Source organism: Pyrgilauda ruficollis, unplaced genomic scaffold, assembly GCF_017590135.1.
Source record: "Pyrgilauda ruficollis isolate IOZ18807 unplaced genomic scaffold, ASM1759013v1 scaffold10, whole genome shotgun sequence".
NCBI lineage: Eukaryota > Metazoa > Chordata > Aves > Passeriformes > Passeridae > Pyrgilauda > Pyrgilauda ruficollis.
This window is the reverse complement of record NW_024508101.1, coordinates 481498-499166: the sequence shown is the minus strand read 5'-3', so window position 1 is coordinate 499166 and position 17669 is coordinate 481498. Positions and strand designations below refer to the sequence as shown.

Genomic DNA, 17669 nt, shown 5'->3' with positions numbered 1-17669 from the left:
GTTCAAAAAACTCCACAAAACGAAGTCACTCTTGCTTAAAATATAATTTAACAAAAGAAAGATAGAATATGCACTGCAAAAGCAGAAAGCCTGCAGATAAATCAAGGTGTTCTCACACCTTGCCATTCAAATGTCTCCACTTGCTTTTTAACACACCTTCAATAACAAAGAGAACAAAACATAATGAAGAGTATTTTATGATATATCAAAATCTTGAAGTCATCAGGGGATTTGCATCAGACTTACTTTAATTCTCAGAAGTGTAACTACATGCTAATGGGCTAGGAAAGGAGGTAAACACTCAAGCAGCTTTTTTAATTGTAGGTTTAGGTAATGATGGTAACTCAGTGCTTCAAGCTCAGCTATTTATGCACTCACTGAGGCAACTCCAGCAGGAAGAACTGCACTGTGCAATCTGCACGCTGTGGGATGCCCGATAAAGGAAGAAGCAGAAATCCCTTCTCTGGGTAAATCCCTTCTTCAAATCATCTCAAAGCACTTTGTAGGAGTCACCAGTGTTCAGTTCCTGCCACTGCCATGAAGCTGCCCCCAGCAGTTCCTGCCCTGAGGCTACTCCCTGCAAGGAGCACTGGGACAAAGCTCCCAAGCCTGCCCCAGCCAGGACAGCACTGCCACTTGTGCTGAATCCCCACCAAAGTCACCGAGTAGTGGAGAAAAAAACCCCTCTGGTTCAGCACCAAAACCAGAGCTGTGTCTGACCTTGGGAAGCATTTCTCTGTCTCAAACACAGACTAACCAATGGGCCAAGAAGAAACCTCAGTCTCACCTGGCTCAGCCCAAGGCAAACCCAACTCACAGGACATCTTCAGCCCCAGTTAGGAATACCCTAAAGCCCCCCGAGACGCCCTTCAGCAGCACAGGGGAGTGCAGTGAGGAGCTCAGCCAGGCAGGCTGGCCAGGGAAGGCACTCACGTCGATGAGGTCGGACACGTCGTGGATGTAGTACTTGCTGACGGCTGCGTTGGTGGCTGCCAGGTTCAGCAGGTAGTCATTCCTGGCTTTTGTACACTTCAGCTTGTTTTCAGAATACTTGGCTTGTCTCTGAAAAAGCAGAATGGAGTGTCAGAGCACAAACAGGATGGTATTGGCAGTTTCTCCTGCCACAGACCCCCGCAGCACCCTGCCGCCTGGGTGTGATGAGGTAAGTACTAAAACTTGGTGTCTGGTACAAAAACAGGGACCTTGCCAGGGTGGAGGAGATCCCATCTGAACACCCCTCGCACTGTCAGCCAGCATGATGAGTGCATCCTGCTCAGAGGTACTTGGAACCCCTGAGCACAGCTGCTGCTGGGGATTTTGGCATCAGTCAAAAACAGAGGGCCAAATTTTCCCTCCAGAAATGCTGACATATGTTTGGACTTGCTCCAGATGTGTGCAGCTGTATCAAAGTGGAATCTGGCCCAGAGGCCCAAGCCACACAATTCAGAACAGGACCCAGAATTCAAAACTGTAGGAAAGCAGATGTGCTCCAGATCTGGGACATCTGCTGAGGCAGATCCCTGCTCTGAAGGCTGAATCAAAAGATTAACCCTTCCAAGAAGTTCACTGTTAGAAATGTCCAAGGGCTGGGTGTGCCAGTGAGCAAATTGCAACCTTGGCTGGGGAAACCATTTTCTTTTCTCCAAAATTAACACAAAAACTTGTGGAGATCCTGAGGTCACGGGGATTTGCTGAGGCCAGAATGGCACGAAGGGTTTTGCCTAGCAAATCTATCTAAATACTGCACTCTCACTCCCAGACAGTCTACAGAGGAAGAACACTGGTATTTTACAGATCCAACTATTTTCTTGCTACCAGGAGTCAGTGCCCGAGCAAACCAAAGGCTGTGTTCATTTTTAAAAGCACATCTTTAAAGAACCCATCACAGACAAGCAGGGTGCTGTCTGGAGCAGGGTGCATCCCCACGCCTGGTGCACTGCCCTCCTGAGCACAGCCTCTGGGGTCCCAGCTGGCACAGCCAGGCCCAGGGACCCCAGGGAGAAGCAGCTCCCACCCCCTCTCCCTGTCTGATCTCCAGGAGCCATCGCCCCCAGGGCCCCTCCAGCTGCCTGTCTCAGCTGTCCCTGCAGAGACAGCCTGGAAGGTGGCCCCTGTGCAGCCCCACCACCCCGTCCAAGGCTGCACTGCCTGTCCCTGTCATGCCATCCTGACTCCGAGTCAGGCTGGTCCTGGCGCTTCTCCACAGCCAGGAGCAGGGAAGACACTCATGATGGCCTCCTTGGGTCGCCTTCCGCAGATGCACGTGAGACACCAGCCTTCCTAACCCCTTCCCAGCGATACAGGAATGGCCTCACAGACCAGGACAAGGCTGAAGCCAACCCCTGCTGCCTGCAGGGAGCCCCAAGCCCAGCCCAGCTCCCTCTTCCTTCCCTCTCACCCACCTTCTCTTTCATCTTCTCAATCTTCTTGACGGAGCTGCGCCGCTGAGGCCGGTCCTCATGTCGCAGCAGGTTGACACTGATGTCCCCTGACTTGTTGAACTGCTTTTCTGGGACACTGGGACAGGCTGGGACACTGGGACAGGCTGGGACAGGCTGGGACATGCTGGGACAGGCTGGGACACTGGGACAGGCTGGGACACTGGGACAGGCTGGGACAGGCTGGGACAGGCTGCCTGAGGCCCAAGGGTTAAAACAGAGCAGGAACCCCCAAACGCAGAGGATTTTTACACACGGCTTAATGAAGCACACACAGCTTTCCCCAGCTGCAGCTGCCAGCAGGAGCCAGGAGTGTTTGACTTGGAGCAGCTCAGGCTGAGCTGCAGGATCCCTCCTCCTGCCAAGCACAGCCCTCAGCCAAAGGAGGCTCCCAACGCCCGCCGGAGCCACACAGACCTGGCACGCCCCCCTGTGCAGGGACACCCCCCTGTGCAGGGACACCCCACTGCAAGGACACCCCACACTGCAGGGACACCCCGCTGTGCAGGGACACCCCACACTGCAGGGACAAGCAAGGGGCAGTGAGCAAAGGCTCCTGCTTGGTCCTGAGCTGCTGTATTTCCAAACCCCACAAATTCTTAACACAGAATCCAGCCACATATTTCAAACTGCCTTTTCTGCAGTGAATGTCACATAAACCAGATGATTGCTGGGAAAGACCAGAGGGTTTCACTGAACTCTCCTCATCCTCACCGTCTACATCTTTTTGTGAAGCACACAGAGGGAAGTGAAGAAGCAAAGTGCTGCATATCAGGGCTTCAGGCAGTAAGAGGAAAGGTCCTGCAGCACTCAGAGAGGGCCTGACACAACATGACAGAGAAGCCCAACGAGTAACAGGGCTCCACATTGCATTTGTGAGGATTTTTGTGAAATCTAAAGGTTACGGGACAGTTACCCAACCAAAGCAGACACCTTTACCAACTCACTTTGCTCCTCACCAGCTGCCCTGCCACACAGCTCACTCTTGGAAATTCAGAGCATATTTCTGTTTATATCTGCCTTAATTTTGGCCGGGGCCAAGCTGCACTGCAGCAGTCAGCCCCTGATCTGCAATTCCCTTGTGCCATCTCGGTGCCTGCAATCAAATCACGCTGTCCCTGGCTTGCATGGCTGTGACACAAAGACAAACTGCCACAGCTGCGTCCCGGGGATCTTTCCTGCAAATCAGTTAATTAGCTGCAGCGAAGGAGGAAAAATATGTTCCAATGTTCATTAGTTATTTAACAACACGAGTTGTGTTTTCCATATTAATTATACGTTCTGGATAAAGGCTGTTGCCAAAATACCGGCCATAAATGGCACTGCTGGCAGTCTCCAGCTACAAGGGCTTTGTTCTCCTCAACAGCTCATCCCCAAGGTTGTGACCCAGCACAGGAGCCAGAGCAGAAATGGGGTGACTGTGTCAGGTACAGGCTCAGGCCCCTTCAGCCTTCTGCCTTTACCAGCTCCAACTGGCACCTCTCTGCTGGAATCCACATGGAGGAACCAGAAGAACGAAGCTGGTTTTAATTCACATCTGAACTATTTCTGCACAAAACCATTCACAAGCATCTCCACTTCAGAATGAAAGTCACCCACTTCCATGTTGATTAAAATCAGTGTGGCTTTGGTTCTCTCCATACAGACTCCACAGGGTGACTTGCATCAGAACAGCAACAAGGCTGAGTTAAAATCAATGCAGTTGTTTTGGCTTAAGTTTGAGACAGCGAATGCCTGAGAAGCCTGTAAAAAATTGTTGTTTCCACCCAGTGCACAGAATTCCCCTCGGAGAGGCTTAAAAAGCAGCCTCTCCAGGGCACAGATGAGCTGTGGGTAAGGCCTGGCCAGAGGCAAGAAAATCGACTTCCCTGAGCTGACAGCAGACAAGTGACATTTGTGAGGAGGCAGCAGCCCGGGGTCCTGTGAGCCAGGTCCTCACCCTGGGTCTGGCTCTGTCAGCAGCCACAGCCCCTGTGCTGCTCGTGGGCACCCAACGTGCTGCAAAGAACACACCAACAGCAGCTCAGTGCCCAGGATGTCCCCAGCCACCCCCAGCACCCGTGAGCCAGGGGGACAGCCGGGCCCGTTTCACCTGATGGCTCAGGAACAGAGCTCTGAGCAGCAGGAGCTGCTGGCACCAAGCAGATGTGAGGTGACCCTGATTGCCCCACAGGCTTTTTCTTCATGCTTTTGAAACATGTCCCTTCCCTGCTCCCTCCTGCCTGGATGACACAATCAGTTTGTTATCTTAGCAGCAAGGCTGAACACAAACACAGAGCTCCTCCAGCCGTCCCAGTTTCCCACTCAAACCAGCTTGTTTCACCACTCGAGCCCATTCTGCTCAGCACATGGAGCAAAGCAGTGAATGGGAGAAAGCTCCTGTGAGGACGAGCAGAATCACCCTCTGTGCTCCTCCTTGGCCCCTGCTTGCACTGGGGACCTCAGCACACTGCTGACCCCCCGTGAGCCCAGCGTGTCCCTCGGGTTATGGCCCTGTCCCCTGCCTGGGTTCAGAGCATACTTGCCCACAGCTTTGCAGGTCAGCCCAGCCCTTGTTAGTCTTTCCTTGTTTTGCATCTGTCATGCTGCTGCTGTAATTAATCCTAATTAGTCACCACCCCTAACACAGCTTGTGACATTCAGCCATCAACAACACACTCCCAAATCTCACACAGGCTTTTTAATCTGATCTGCTGTCCACCCACACTGCAGGTCTCACAACAGTCAAATCCTTCAACAGCCAATGCAGGAACAAACCTGTTAAGAGGAGATTTATGGCAGAAATTTCAAATACAATCATTCATGCTCTGTTGTTTAGGACTGATCTTCAAAAAGATGAAATAGAATGATTGTTTAGGAATAAACCTACTGCAGCATTATTTATGTACCAGTTACAGATACAACCAAAGAAAGCAAATATATTATCTCCATTTTCCAACAAAAGACAGACTTTATATGGTTTTGTTGCTCCTAAACCACAAATAAAATAAATTTTAAAAAAAACCACTTGCCACAGGGCAAGAGGCAGAAGCAACACAAAGACTTTAACTACTCTGTTATGAAAACCTGCTTGAAGAGCCGTGTCCTGACTAACAGCACGTGATCTCACTGGGAGGCACACACAACTCTGCAGCCAAAGTGCTCCTCGGGGCACAAGACAGAGCTGAGCCCCTATGAGCCAGAAGTTTTCTGCACTCCCCAGCAGAAGGTGTGTCCAGCCATCCCCCTGGCCACGGGCTCACAGGGGCAGGGACGTGTCCAACAGGCCAGCTCAGAGCCTCTGGTGCCTGAAATCACCAGGCAGTGTCTGAGCAGGGCCAAAAGGTAACGTGGTGCCCGAGCCCTGGCAGGTGGGAGCGTTACAGACACAGGGACCTGACTGGAGCTCACCCAAAGAGCCCCAGCCAGGCCCAAGGGAAGCAGCTGGGCACCGGGACCCAGCCCGGGGCCTCGGACTGCTGGGAAACCCTCCAGCACTGCCACCACCCCAGTGAGGAGAGAGGCTCTCCCAAAGGATGTGAGGGCAAGGAATGGGCCACGCTGCAGGACAGCAGGGCAGAGCCTCCTCAGATTTGCTCTAACAAACGCCTGTGCTCCCCAGGCTGTGGCTGGGAACCTGGGATGGGCTCACTGCTCACCGTGTAGAGCTCATTGGTGACCTTCAGGAGCTCCTCGTGCATCTGGAGGCCAATCTCCTTGCTCTGCAAGACAAAAACAAGAAGAGGTGAGGCTGTTATGCTCAAAACATGCCGTTCTAAAATGAAAATACATTTCAGAGGAATCATAAACGTGAATACACAGCGCAGCAAAGTCTCGTGCAGCTCCGTGTTCATTTGAGGTTGACATTTGCCCATGGATCACCCAAACTGGGTTTCAGAGACCATGAGGAGGAATTTCATATAATTTAACCTATTTACCCTTCAAACAGATGAATCTAAAATTACAGGCAATACTGCTTTGCCCTTCCACTGGTAAAATCCATTCCCAGCCCACAGCCAGCTGCATTTGGGTATAACACACAACACTGTCCCCCAGTTTGGGGACTGGCAGAGACTCACTGTGAGACTGGCAGGGTGTACGTCATGCAACAGCCATTTGTGTTCCCTAGATTGGCAGTCCCCCAGACTGGCATTCTCCAGCCCCACAGCATCACCTGTCAATCTGTCTTGATCTGAAACACTCTGCTGTACTGTGATCTGCTGCTGGACCTGCAATTTCCAGCCAACACTGGTATTTCAGAGCAAAGACTACCAGGGCTCCCCAGCACCAGCATCCCAGGTTTACAACTCCCTTGGCCATGACCCACCCCCCCAGCTCCTCCTCAGTAGCTCATTTTCACTATTCTGACCCGAGTGAACCAAAGCACCTCTGAAAAACGACATTACAAAATAGCTACACCACAGTTATATAATGAAGTTTCCAGTTTCACAACAGCAGCAGCCAAAGTTCAGCCAGCTGAGGAGACACTCACTGCCAGTGAGGAACTCCTGGCATCCTCCTGTCTGCTGAAATCCCATTATCAGCCTGTGTTTTCCCTTTCCTTGCCAGGCAGGATGAGGCAGATGCAGTTGCCAGCCTCCTACAGCACGGACACAGCCCTTCATGGAGAGGCCACAGCATGGGGAGCTGCCCAACACTGGAGCTTGGCTGCAGATCAAACCAACTCCTACTGCAACCCAGCAGCTGGAGGTGCTCACACTGCTTTCCTGCCTGCCTGTAATTACACCACAAATCTCTCCGTGGAATCTTCTTGGCTAGGAAATACTTATTATAGCTTGAAGATGTGTTTAAACTAAGTATAGACACCTCCCTCCCCTAAACCAAACCAAAACAAAACTGAGCAGCTTCTCCCAGATTTCCTCAAATAACTCCAGGAAGTTTTGTGCACGTGGGCAGGGAAAACAACATTCCATCAGGCTGGGTGATGAGAGAAGCCCTCGACACGGAAAGGTCCTCTAACCCCAGTCAGTGGGACAGCCTACACACTCTGAAAGTTTAATCTAGATTATTAGAAGTTAGACTTAAAGCAAAGCCTGAAGCAAGGAGTCTAAAGGCTGAAAGTCCCCGCAGCAAGCACCACGTGCCCGTGAGCTAGTGTCAGAGCACCTGGGACAGTCCCATCCTCAGCGGCCCGGCTGAGCACGCTGCTCCCACTGCCATGGGTACAACGTGCCAGGATGGTGCCAGGATGGTGCCACTGACCAGAAGGCTGGACCTCAGTTGAGGCCCCTGACTGCCAAGAACCCTCATCTGGACTGGAGCCCAGTCCCTGCCCACCAACACTGATGGTCACCATTGCTCTCAAAAATCTCACTGGGGCTTGCTAATTCACAGCAGAGCTGTGACAGATGTGCATCCCCCCAGACACAGCCCAAAGATGTTTGGTGACCTTCTCACTCTCTACAGCTCCCTGACAGGAGAGTGCAGCCAGGTGGGGGTCAGGGGACAGGGAACAAGGGACAGCACAAGGGAAACAGCCTCCAGTTGTGCCAGGGAGGTTTAGGGAAAAAATTTCTTCTTCATTCCTGGAGGAATTTAAAAGCTGTGTGGATGTGGCACTTGGGCACATGGGTTAGTGGTGGCAGGGCTGGACTCAGTGGTCTCAGAGAGCTTTTCCAACCTCAGCCATTCTGTGTTTCTAATATGAGTTATTACAGTCAAAGTCTCCAAACAGGGGGCTTGGAGCCCACAGCCTGCAGGAGTCACATGTACCCCTCCAGCCATCCCTGCTGCCACGAACCACAGCCCATCCCCAAACCAAGGCCTCCCAAAAGCCTGGGGGGAGGACAGGACAGGCTGAGCTGCAGCTCCTGCCTCTGCCCCGGATTTCCTGCACGGAGCAGGGCAAGGCCACAAAGCTGCAATTTTCAAACCCAGTTTTAGACTCCAAAACAGAGCAACACAAACTGGCTCAGTTGCTGTTCCGTGAGCTACATCTGCACAGGCAGACACAGTTAAAGAGCCAGTTGCTTACAGACACTACCCCAACATCTGGCCCCTGCTGCAATGGCTCTGCGGCATCACTGGGAGACTCCCAGCATCCAGGAGGGCAGTGAGGATGAGTGAGGATGCTGGAGCCTCCTTCAAGCACAGGCAAGCGAGCAGCTGAAGGACTTGCCTCTCCTCCAAGCCTGCTGCCTCCCCTTTCTCCAACAAAGAAATTATATTTTTGTACTTACAAGAAACAACACCAAAACATCATTCCAGTTCCTGGGACCATCCACAAAACCTGAACTACAATTTAGCTGCTTCCTTTATGCCTCACACTCCTCCTAAAACCCACAGTTTACTCACTGAGACAGCAATGGCTTCAAGTTAGCAATTTATTAAAATTCCTGCCATGCTGACAAAGTATGGGGAAGCAGCAGCATGGATGGCTGGCAACAGAGAACACTTACTCTAAAGACAAGGACAAGAGCTCTCATCCAGTCCCTGCTTCTTCCTCCAACCTCCATCCAGGACAAAGCAGCATGGGCTGTAATTAAATTCACTGTCACAGCACATAATTGAATCCCACACTGGGGAATAACCCAGCACCCTTATTTTGGACATAGCAATGCTCTGTCTCAAACATGTCATTTCCTGTATCCCATACCTGGAAGAAGCATCAAACTTCCTTCCTTCTGCACAGCAGAAGGTTAGAGCAGAGCAAACACCTGCCTGGCAATGGGTGCCTCACCCTGGGTTTGCGTGTGCCAGGACACTCTGTGAGGTTTCAGGGTGACAGACTCGCCCTGACAGCAGAGCAAGGCAGATCTCTGCAGGGACACATCTCAGCATCCCCACTCACTGCTGCCTAGGAGCAATGCCAACACCCTCACCCTGATCCCCTCTCCTGCAGCGGAACGTGACTCACACTGGAAGCTCCAGGGAAATCTGCCCAGCTGAGTTTTCTTCTGCTTTCCTCACAGAATGCCAGAATGGTCTGGGTTGGAAGGGCTCCCAGTGGACAGAGAGGAGGCAAGCTGGAGCTGCTGCTGCTGGCCGGGGGGGAGGACACTTGGGTGGACAGGGACAAACTGCTGGTTCAGCGCCCGTGACCCCACCTGTGCCAGGCTCAGCCAGGGACACCGAGGGAGCACAGCTCAGCACACACATCTTTCCAGGCAGATGACCACTTGCTGAGCAATTGCTCCTTAGTTGTGCTCATCCTGTACCCTGTGAGCCCTCCCCTCCCTTCCCCGGGATTGTTTACATTTACATAATGAATGCAGGAAACACAAAACCTCCTGGCTCCTTATGTCCCCACAGCCTGTCACAGGCCATTAATAAACTCTAGATGGGAAGAATTAAAAGTGACATTTCTGGAAAAAAATGTTACTCTAATTTACCATCAAAGAGCAATCTGCAGCACACCCAGCAGATGAACCATGAGTGCGGGTGCTTTAACCCTTCTGCAGCCGGGTTATCTGCCAGCAGCCTCGCACAGCCCGGCCCCCCTGGAGGAGGGCTTGGAGCACTTCACCCACCACATTCAAAGCCAGACTGGACACCACAGCGAAAGATCCCTGCTCTGAGCAGCTTCATATGCTGCAAGGCTGGATCTTCAAAATCCATTTACCAGCATGCTCCTGTTTCCACAGAGCTGCCCCAGGTTCCCACTGAGCACTGCTGTGAAGTGGAAGGGCAGCCTCAGATCCCTTCAGACATGGCATGCCATAGGCTGAGAAAAATAAATAACCTGAATATGCTCAAAAGTGGCAGCCTCTCTGTCCACATGAAAGGCAAACGTTGACACAAAGCAAGTCTTTTCCCTGATTTAGCTGAACATTATTTCCAGGGACAGTTAAGTCCAAGGAACAAACCCAGTGAAATCACAGGTACCCCCAACAGCAAAGCTTCCTCTGGATGCAAAGCAGTGCTGGCCCTGGCAGGCTGCAGAGGGAGTCACGCCAGCTCTCCTGGCAGCAGATGGAGGAGGGAGAAACAAGGAGCAACCATTTCTATCCAATTTAAATGCTGAGCCTTAGAAGTTGAAATTTAAGTTCAAAAATGAGGGGAGATGGAAGAACATCAAACACAAAGAAATGATTCTGCTGAATGGATGAAATACCTCACCATCCTGTCCTGGCTGAGGATTGACACACAACAGGAGAACACTCAAAACACTCAATACATGTCCTTGTTTCCAAGCTGGCTGAATTTGTCCTGTATTTCCAAACAAGACACACCATCCACAGACATGGGCAGGGAAAGCAGAAGCATAGTTTAAATATAAATCTCAAAAACTGGTTCAGAGCAAAATGCAAACATTTTGAGGAACATTTTGAGACAGAACTGGACTAACCAACATACACCAAGTATCTCCATTTCTGGAGGACAGGAGAACAGGAAAAGGGATGATATCCCATATGAAATCAGCCAACACAAACCTGACCTTGCAGTTTAATTTCTAGGTCAGATCTATAAACTAGAGGAAACTGGCCATAAAAATATCACATGAAATTTATTCTCCAGTCAGGCTGAAATTTCAAGATAAGCCCTGATTATGAGCCTTCTCCTGTTGGAGAGGCAGGTGCCCTGTGGCTCACCCTGCTCCCTCACTACAGTGCCCAGCTGCCCCTGATGAAAACAAGGCCACAGAACCTACCCACTGCTGGGACTCTCATGTTCTTACCACACTCCTCACCTTCAATGAATAGTGTGGTCCACCTGACTGTGTGATTCTCAGAAGTCTCTGATGCCCCTTTTTAATTTGGTTATCGTTAATAATTCTGTATCATCATCAGATTTTGTCATCTTACTGTTTCAGGCTTTTTCCAAATAATTTATTAGGAACTGCACTGGAACTCCCCTTTTTTCCTGCCTTTTAACTAATCATTAATCCAGAAAACAACCCCTCTCTACTCAACAGCTCTTCAAGAATTTCAGCTAAGGCCCTTTTCCAGTGAAGGCCCTACAAGCAGCTAATGACATGATCTCTGGCTCCTGGAAATACCTCCACCGAATTTCTGAGGCATGACTCTTCCCCTCAGGAAGCAAGTGACTCCTGTCCTGTACCTGCCTCGTAGCTGCCATCCTGCCCTTGAGCAAGGCTCCACCCAGCAAGCCTGTTCTGACCTGTTCTCTGAGCCCTCCAAAGAGTCCTGAAAAAAGTCAGCCTGTTTCCACCTCTCACTTCTCTGGCACTGACACTTTGAGCACTAGGTCACACCTCACACTCTAGACTTGACAGGTCTAGATCCCAGTTTCTTTCAAACTCTAGGATAAATACTACCTGGAAAGCCTTTTAGCGATAGTCCCTTGTGAGATTTGCTCTGAAACATCTATGACAATTCTATTTTAGACTAAAGTGCCAGGATGGACGCTGGTGAAGCAAGGCTGCCCAGGTTACCTTTTTGAAGAGCCTGATGACATCCTCGCTGATCTGCGACAGCCGGACGATGACATTGTTCATGAAGATGTCGTTCAGGGTGGCGTGGTCTCGGCTCTCCCGACGGGTCTGCGTCAGAACCAGGTACCAGCAGTTCACAGGGGACAGGAGGTGCTGATCTTTCCTAGAGAATTGTGGAGAAGAAAAATCAAAAAGGCCAGGTGAACACATCAAAAAGGCACACATTTTCAAATGACCTCTGCTGGCACATGGCCTCCCTCCCGTGCACACAGTCACTGGGATTCAGGGTGTGATCTCCTCTTCCAGCTGAACCAGCACTGCCACGCAGGGATGTCCAGTGGCACACGAGCACCTGGCCCCCAGCCAGCCCCTTCCCAAACTGGGTGCTCTGGAAGATGGCACAGGAGAAGAGACATGCCTGGAAAGGGAGAGAGTTTTGCTCATTCTTTCCACTCGCAGTACAATACAGCTGTCACTCTGCTGCAGAAGGGCCAGCCAATACACTGTGCTGGCTTTAGTCCACTCAAAAGTGCTCATGAAAGGGTTCTGCATCCAACGTTACCTCAGAGTGTCTGTGCACAGCACGAACACCCTCAGGTATGCTGGGGGACACCGTGGAGACTGCAGAGCCCTCTGCATGCACACACAGACAGAATGCACACAGACAGTGGGACGAGTCTGTGCCCTGGAGCCACGGCGATGGCCAGAGCCAGGGCTGGGCACAGCCTGCTCACACAGCTACACGGGACAAGGAGCACTGAAGGGACCCTGAATCTTGGGAGTGTCACAGCCTCTTCACAATAATGACACACATGAGCAGCTGGGGAAGTGGTGCAGATGAGCCCGGCAAGGGCAGGTACAGAGCAGTCGGGAGTCTAAAATGTACTAAGGGAGTCTCTGGACATGGAATGGACAGTGAGGACTCAGAAGGAGAGAGCACTGAAATCAAGCTGACCCAATTAACACCACCAACACCAGCACTTGTGCCCAGGTCCTTTGGAACAGTGAAGAACCACTCGTCACCTGTGGACACTGCACAGCAGCAGCTTCTAGAATTGTAAGCAATGCAAAGTCCTAATACAGCTCTGAGCTAAAGGGTGAGGCCAGATAGCCCCTGAACCTCTGCGGGCTCCATCTCTGAACCAGAGCTCCTTAATGGCCAATTCCTTCAGTTCCTTGGTGCACAGTGCAGCACTCAGCACCACACAACCAACACACAACAGCCAGATGCCAAACGGATAGAGAGGCTCTGAACAGCAACTCGTCATCAGCAGAGCTTGGCATAAGACAGCAGTAAAGGCACACACCAGAGAGGCCGAGTAAACAGATTAAATGGGATTTAGTAATATGGAATAAATAGGATTTAGCAATGTAACAGCAAAAATCACTGCTCTTGCAGCTGAAAGAGGAAAAAATCACCAGGGGTTAGAGGAAGAAACAGACTGTGAAGAGCCTGGGGCTGGTGAGGAGAAGGGCAGCAATCAGGCAAAGCCCAGGCTCTCTGTGAAAGGCACTGAACAGCAGCTGCAGTCTTTGGCCACTGAACTGAACGACATGAGTTTCCTCTGGAACAAAGGGCACAATTCCAGCTTTTGAGAGACTTTCACAGATACCACTGGCAGAAGAAGAGACAGGGACAATTGCTGTGGACCAGCGAGGCAAAGGTGGAGAGCTTGGGCTCAGGTGCTGCAAGGAGAGCAGCCAGGACCAGCACCTGGCTCCATGCTGCCAGTGCTGCCACATGGTCCCAGGGCACAGATTGTGCTGGGCACAGCCCCTGCGTCCTGCTGGGCACAGGGCACACATCCTGCTAGGCACAACGCCTGCTGGGCACAGGGCACACATGCTGCTGGGCACAGCCCCTGCCAGGCACAACCCCTGCTGGGCATAGGGCACAGCTCCTGCTGGGCACAGCTCCTGCTGGGCATAGGGCACACATGCTGCTGGGCACAGCCCCTGCCAGGACCACCAACACCAGCACTTGTGCCCAGGTCCTTTGGAACAGTGAAGAACCACTCGTCACCTGTGGACACTGCACAGCAGCAGCTTCTAGAATTGTAAGCAATGCAAAGTCCTAATACAGCTCTGAGCTAAAGGGTGAGGCCAGATAGCCCCTGAACCTCTGCGGGCTCCATCTCTGAACCAGAGCTCCTTAATGGCCAATTCCTTCAGTTCCTTGGTGCACAGTGCAGCACTCAGCACCACACAACCAACACACAACAGCCAGATGCCAAACGGATAGAGAGGCTCTGAACAGCAACTCGTCATCAGCAGAGCTTGGCATAAGACAGCAGTAAAGCCACACACCAGAGAGACCGAGTAAACAGATTAAATGGGATTTAGTAATATGGAATAAATAGGATTTAGCAATGTAACAGCAAAAATCACTGCTCTTGCAGCTGAAAGAGGAAAAAATCACCAGGGGTTAGAGGAAGAAACAGACTGTGAAGAGCCTGGGGCTGGTGAGGAGAAGGGCAGCAATCAGGCAAAGCCCAGGCTCTCTGTGAAAGGCACTGAACAGCAGCTGCAGTCTTTGGCCACTGAACTGAACGACATGAGTTTCCTCTGGAACAAAGGGCACAATTCCAGCTTTTGAGAGACTTTCACAGATACCACTGGCAGAAGAAGAGACAGGGACAATTGCTGTGGACCAGCGAGGCAAAGGTGGAGAGCTTGGGCTCAGGTGCTGCAAGGAGAGCAGCCAGGACCAGCACCTGGCTCCATGCTGCCAGTGCTGCCACATGGTCCCAGGGCACAGATTGTGCTGGGCACAGCCCTTGCTGGGCACAGCTCCTGCTGGGCACAGCCCCTGCTGGGCATAGGGCACAGCTCCTGCCAGGCACAACTCCTGCTGGTCACAGGGCACACATCCTGCTGGGCACAGCCCCTGCCGGGCACACATCCTGCTGGGCATAGGGCACAGCTCCTGCTGGGCACAGCTCCTGCTGGGCATAGGGCACACATGCTGCTGGGCACAGCCCCTGCCAGGCACAGCCCCTGCTGGGCATAGGGCACAGCCCCTGCTGGGCACAGCTCCTGCTGGGCATAGGGCACAGCTCCTGGTGGGCACACATCCTGCTGGGCACAGGGCACACATCCTACCAGGCACAGGGCACACATCCTGCCAGGCACAGGGCACACATCCTGCCAGGCACAGGGCACACATCCTGCCGGGCACAGCCCCTGCCAGGCACACATCCTACCAGGCACAGGGCACACATCCTGCCAGGCACAGGGCACACATCCTGCCAGGCACAGCTCTTGCACTGCTCGTGCTGCCCAGTGAGACCCGTGCCCCCAACACTGCCAGGAGAGCTGGCTGTGGCAGGGGACACAACAACCCCAGCAGCTGCCAACCCCCACAGGAGCAGCAAGCGTGGCCCCGCAGAGCCCAGCCAGACACCTCTGGCCTGGCACACCTGGGGAGCAGGGACCAGCCCCCAGCTGCAATGGGCAGTGGCCTCCACAGGCCTTGAGGTCACCAGCCAGCAGAATGGCACAACCCAGTATCCCCACCACAGAGCAGTCACCTCCAAAATGAAATTCGGAGTCAAGGTTGTTTTTCTTTCTTTTTTTTTCAGATATTTTCTGGTTTAGCCAAGCTCACAAGTGTGGGTAAACTGAAAAGAAGCTGCTTTTGAAAACACATATTTACATATTCATGGATTTCACAATTGCATCACTGGATTGATTCTCACACAATCCCAGGACTCAGTTCATATTTCCTACTTCAAATCTTTGTTTCACAATATTTCCACTAAGGATCTGCCTCCCTCCAACACCATACAGCTGAGCACAGAAAAAGCACATACTTTATTGCCAAAAAAGTGCAGTAAACTCCATTTCCAGAAACTGCTTCCAACCCTGAGCCTGCCAGCGAGCCTGCACGAAACACGCAGCACCTGGACAGCTGATGACTGGGCTACACACAAAAACCAGGGCTACAGACCAGGCCCACCACTATCTGCACAATCAAATCAGTGGCTGAATTCAAGTCCTTTCAAAAAATCGAGGGGTTTGACTCCTTCCTAGCCCCCAGTTCCTATTTTTATTGTATCGCTCAAGAAGTGCTCAGTAAGTGTAATTCACGCAGCACAGGTCAGCTATGCTGTGGTGGAAGTCTTGGAAAGACACACGTCCAGTTCCTTCTGTGAGCCCCCCAGGGATGAGACAGAGCAGGTCACGGCTGGTGGGACAGCCCTTATTCTGCTCTAGGGCTGCGATGCTCCAGCCCAGCCTCCAGCGCTCACAGCAGCCTCTGCCCATCGCTCTGCCCCAGTCTGCCCCGGGAACAGCCACTTACTTGAACTGGTGCTCTCTGGAGCTGCGGATCTTGGAGGAGAAGCGCTCAGCCAGCTTCTCCAGGCTGCGGGAGTACTCCAGCTCGATCTCGGCCTTCCTGCGGAAGAACTCCTGCAGGTCCTGCAGCAGCTGCAGGCGCGACTCCGACTGCTGCTCCAGGCATTTGAACTGCTCCACCAGCTGCGTTCGGATCTCTGCAGGCACACAGGACACGAGAAGGAACAAGACATCAGCTACAGACACTGGCCAGGAAGGTTCTCCTCCCTTGTCCCAGAGCAAACAGCTCTGCTGGAGCTCCCTCCAAGCCCTGGGTGAATTCAGGGCTCAATAAGGCCAAAGGATCTGCTTCCTGAGAGAGCAGAACAGTGCCATCAACCAGCCTCACGTTAAACCTTATTCTTTGTCAAAACAAATGGTCTTACAACACTGAGACCAACCTCAGAGCTTTCAATTGCCTTTTGAAACCTGAAAACCATACTTCTATCTAGCTGGTACTACCTGAAATCACACACTATTCTCATATAAACTAATGTTTTATCTTGAAAAATGTCCATGTGAATACCTTCAAGATGGCCAGCACTGACCTTAAGGAAGCTGGCACTGCCATGCACCCTTCTCTCACCCCATCCCCCTGCACTGCTGGGTTTAACAACAAATCCAGCCCAGCTTTGGCTCAAAGGCTTAAAAAGTCTTTCACACCCTCCAAATCCCAGCTCAAAACCACCAAAGGTTTCATCTGTTCCATGTTTATTTGCTTTCCCCTGAGGACCTTCAGACACACTGCAGCCCCCTGCAACCTTTCCCAAAGTGGGCTCAGCAGTGCCTGGAGGTGGGAAGGGCTCCTTGGGAACCTGGGTCCCTGCTGTGTCCTGCAGGGAACAGGCACTGCAGGAACAGCTGGTCTCCAGTGCTGGTCCTGCCCTGGCACTGCCAGAACGCAGCACCTCAGCTGCAAATCCCCCACACAGGGGATTCTGACCCCAGGCAGGCAGTGGGGAAGGAGAGCTGCTCACGGGCACAGCCAGACGCCTTGCCCTGCCTGCAGGAGAAGCAACACAGCACCTGTGGCACAGGATGTGATGGAAATAGACCTCCCCAACTCTTCCCAACCCCGGGCAGGGTTTCTGCAGCCCTGTGCAGGAGCTGCTCACTCTCCTGGGAGCAGCAGCTGAGCTCTGTCCGGAGGGCGTGTGCAGAACTGAAGGGAGAGGAAAAATGAGACTAGACCATAGGAAAGTCTATTCAAACTGAGAACAATTGGGCTGAGCTGGCTGCGGGGGGCAGCTGCGCGGCAGAGGGATCAGAGGAGCTGGAATGGCAGGGGTCGGCTGATGGAACAGGTCCATGTGCTGCCTCCCTGCTCCCAGAGCCCTCGGGGACAGGGCAGAGCAGCCCCCAGCTGCCCACCCCACACCCCTGGCAGCAGGCAGGTGGGCACAGCTGAGGTGAGGCAGCTCCTGCATGTGCGCCCCTTGAGACCCTTCACTCTCCTCCCCTCACGACAGTGCCCAGACCAGCCACGGCACTTGTGGCCATTTTAATCCACCTACAGAAACAGCCTCCTTAATGCTCCTAATAGCTGATAAGCAACCCAT

The 17669-nt window shown here is 52.4% G+C and overlaps 1 protein-coding gene across 1 annotated transcript in view; it reads right to left on the bottom strand.

Moving 5' to 3' along the window:
* The window catches only part of SRGAP3 (SLIT-ROBO Rho GTPase activating protein 3), a 47915-nt gene that overhangs the window by 22515 nt on the left and 7731 nt on the right, over positions 1-17669 (bottom strand). Inside the window, exons 2-6 of the mRNA XM_041461922.1 lie at positions 16076-16381; positions 11773-11935; positions 6070-6139; positions 2403-2527; positions 934-1062 (exon numbers count right to left, since the gene is read on the bottom strand). Coding sequence (XP_041317856.1) covers positions 934-1062; positions 2403-2527; positions 6070-6139; positions 11773-11935; positions 16076-16381 — 793 coding nt within the window. The remainder of the gene's footprint in view (positions 1-933; positions 1063-2402; positions 2528-6069; positions 6140-11772; positions 11936-16075; positions 16382-17669) is intronic.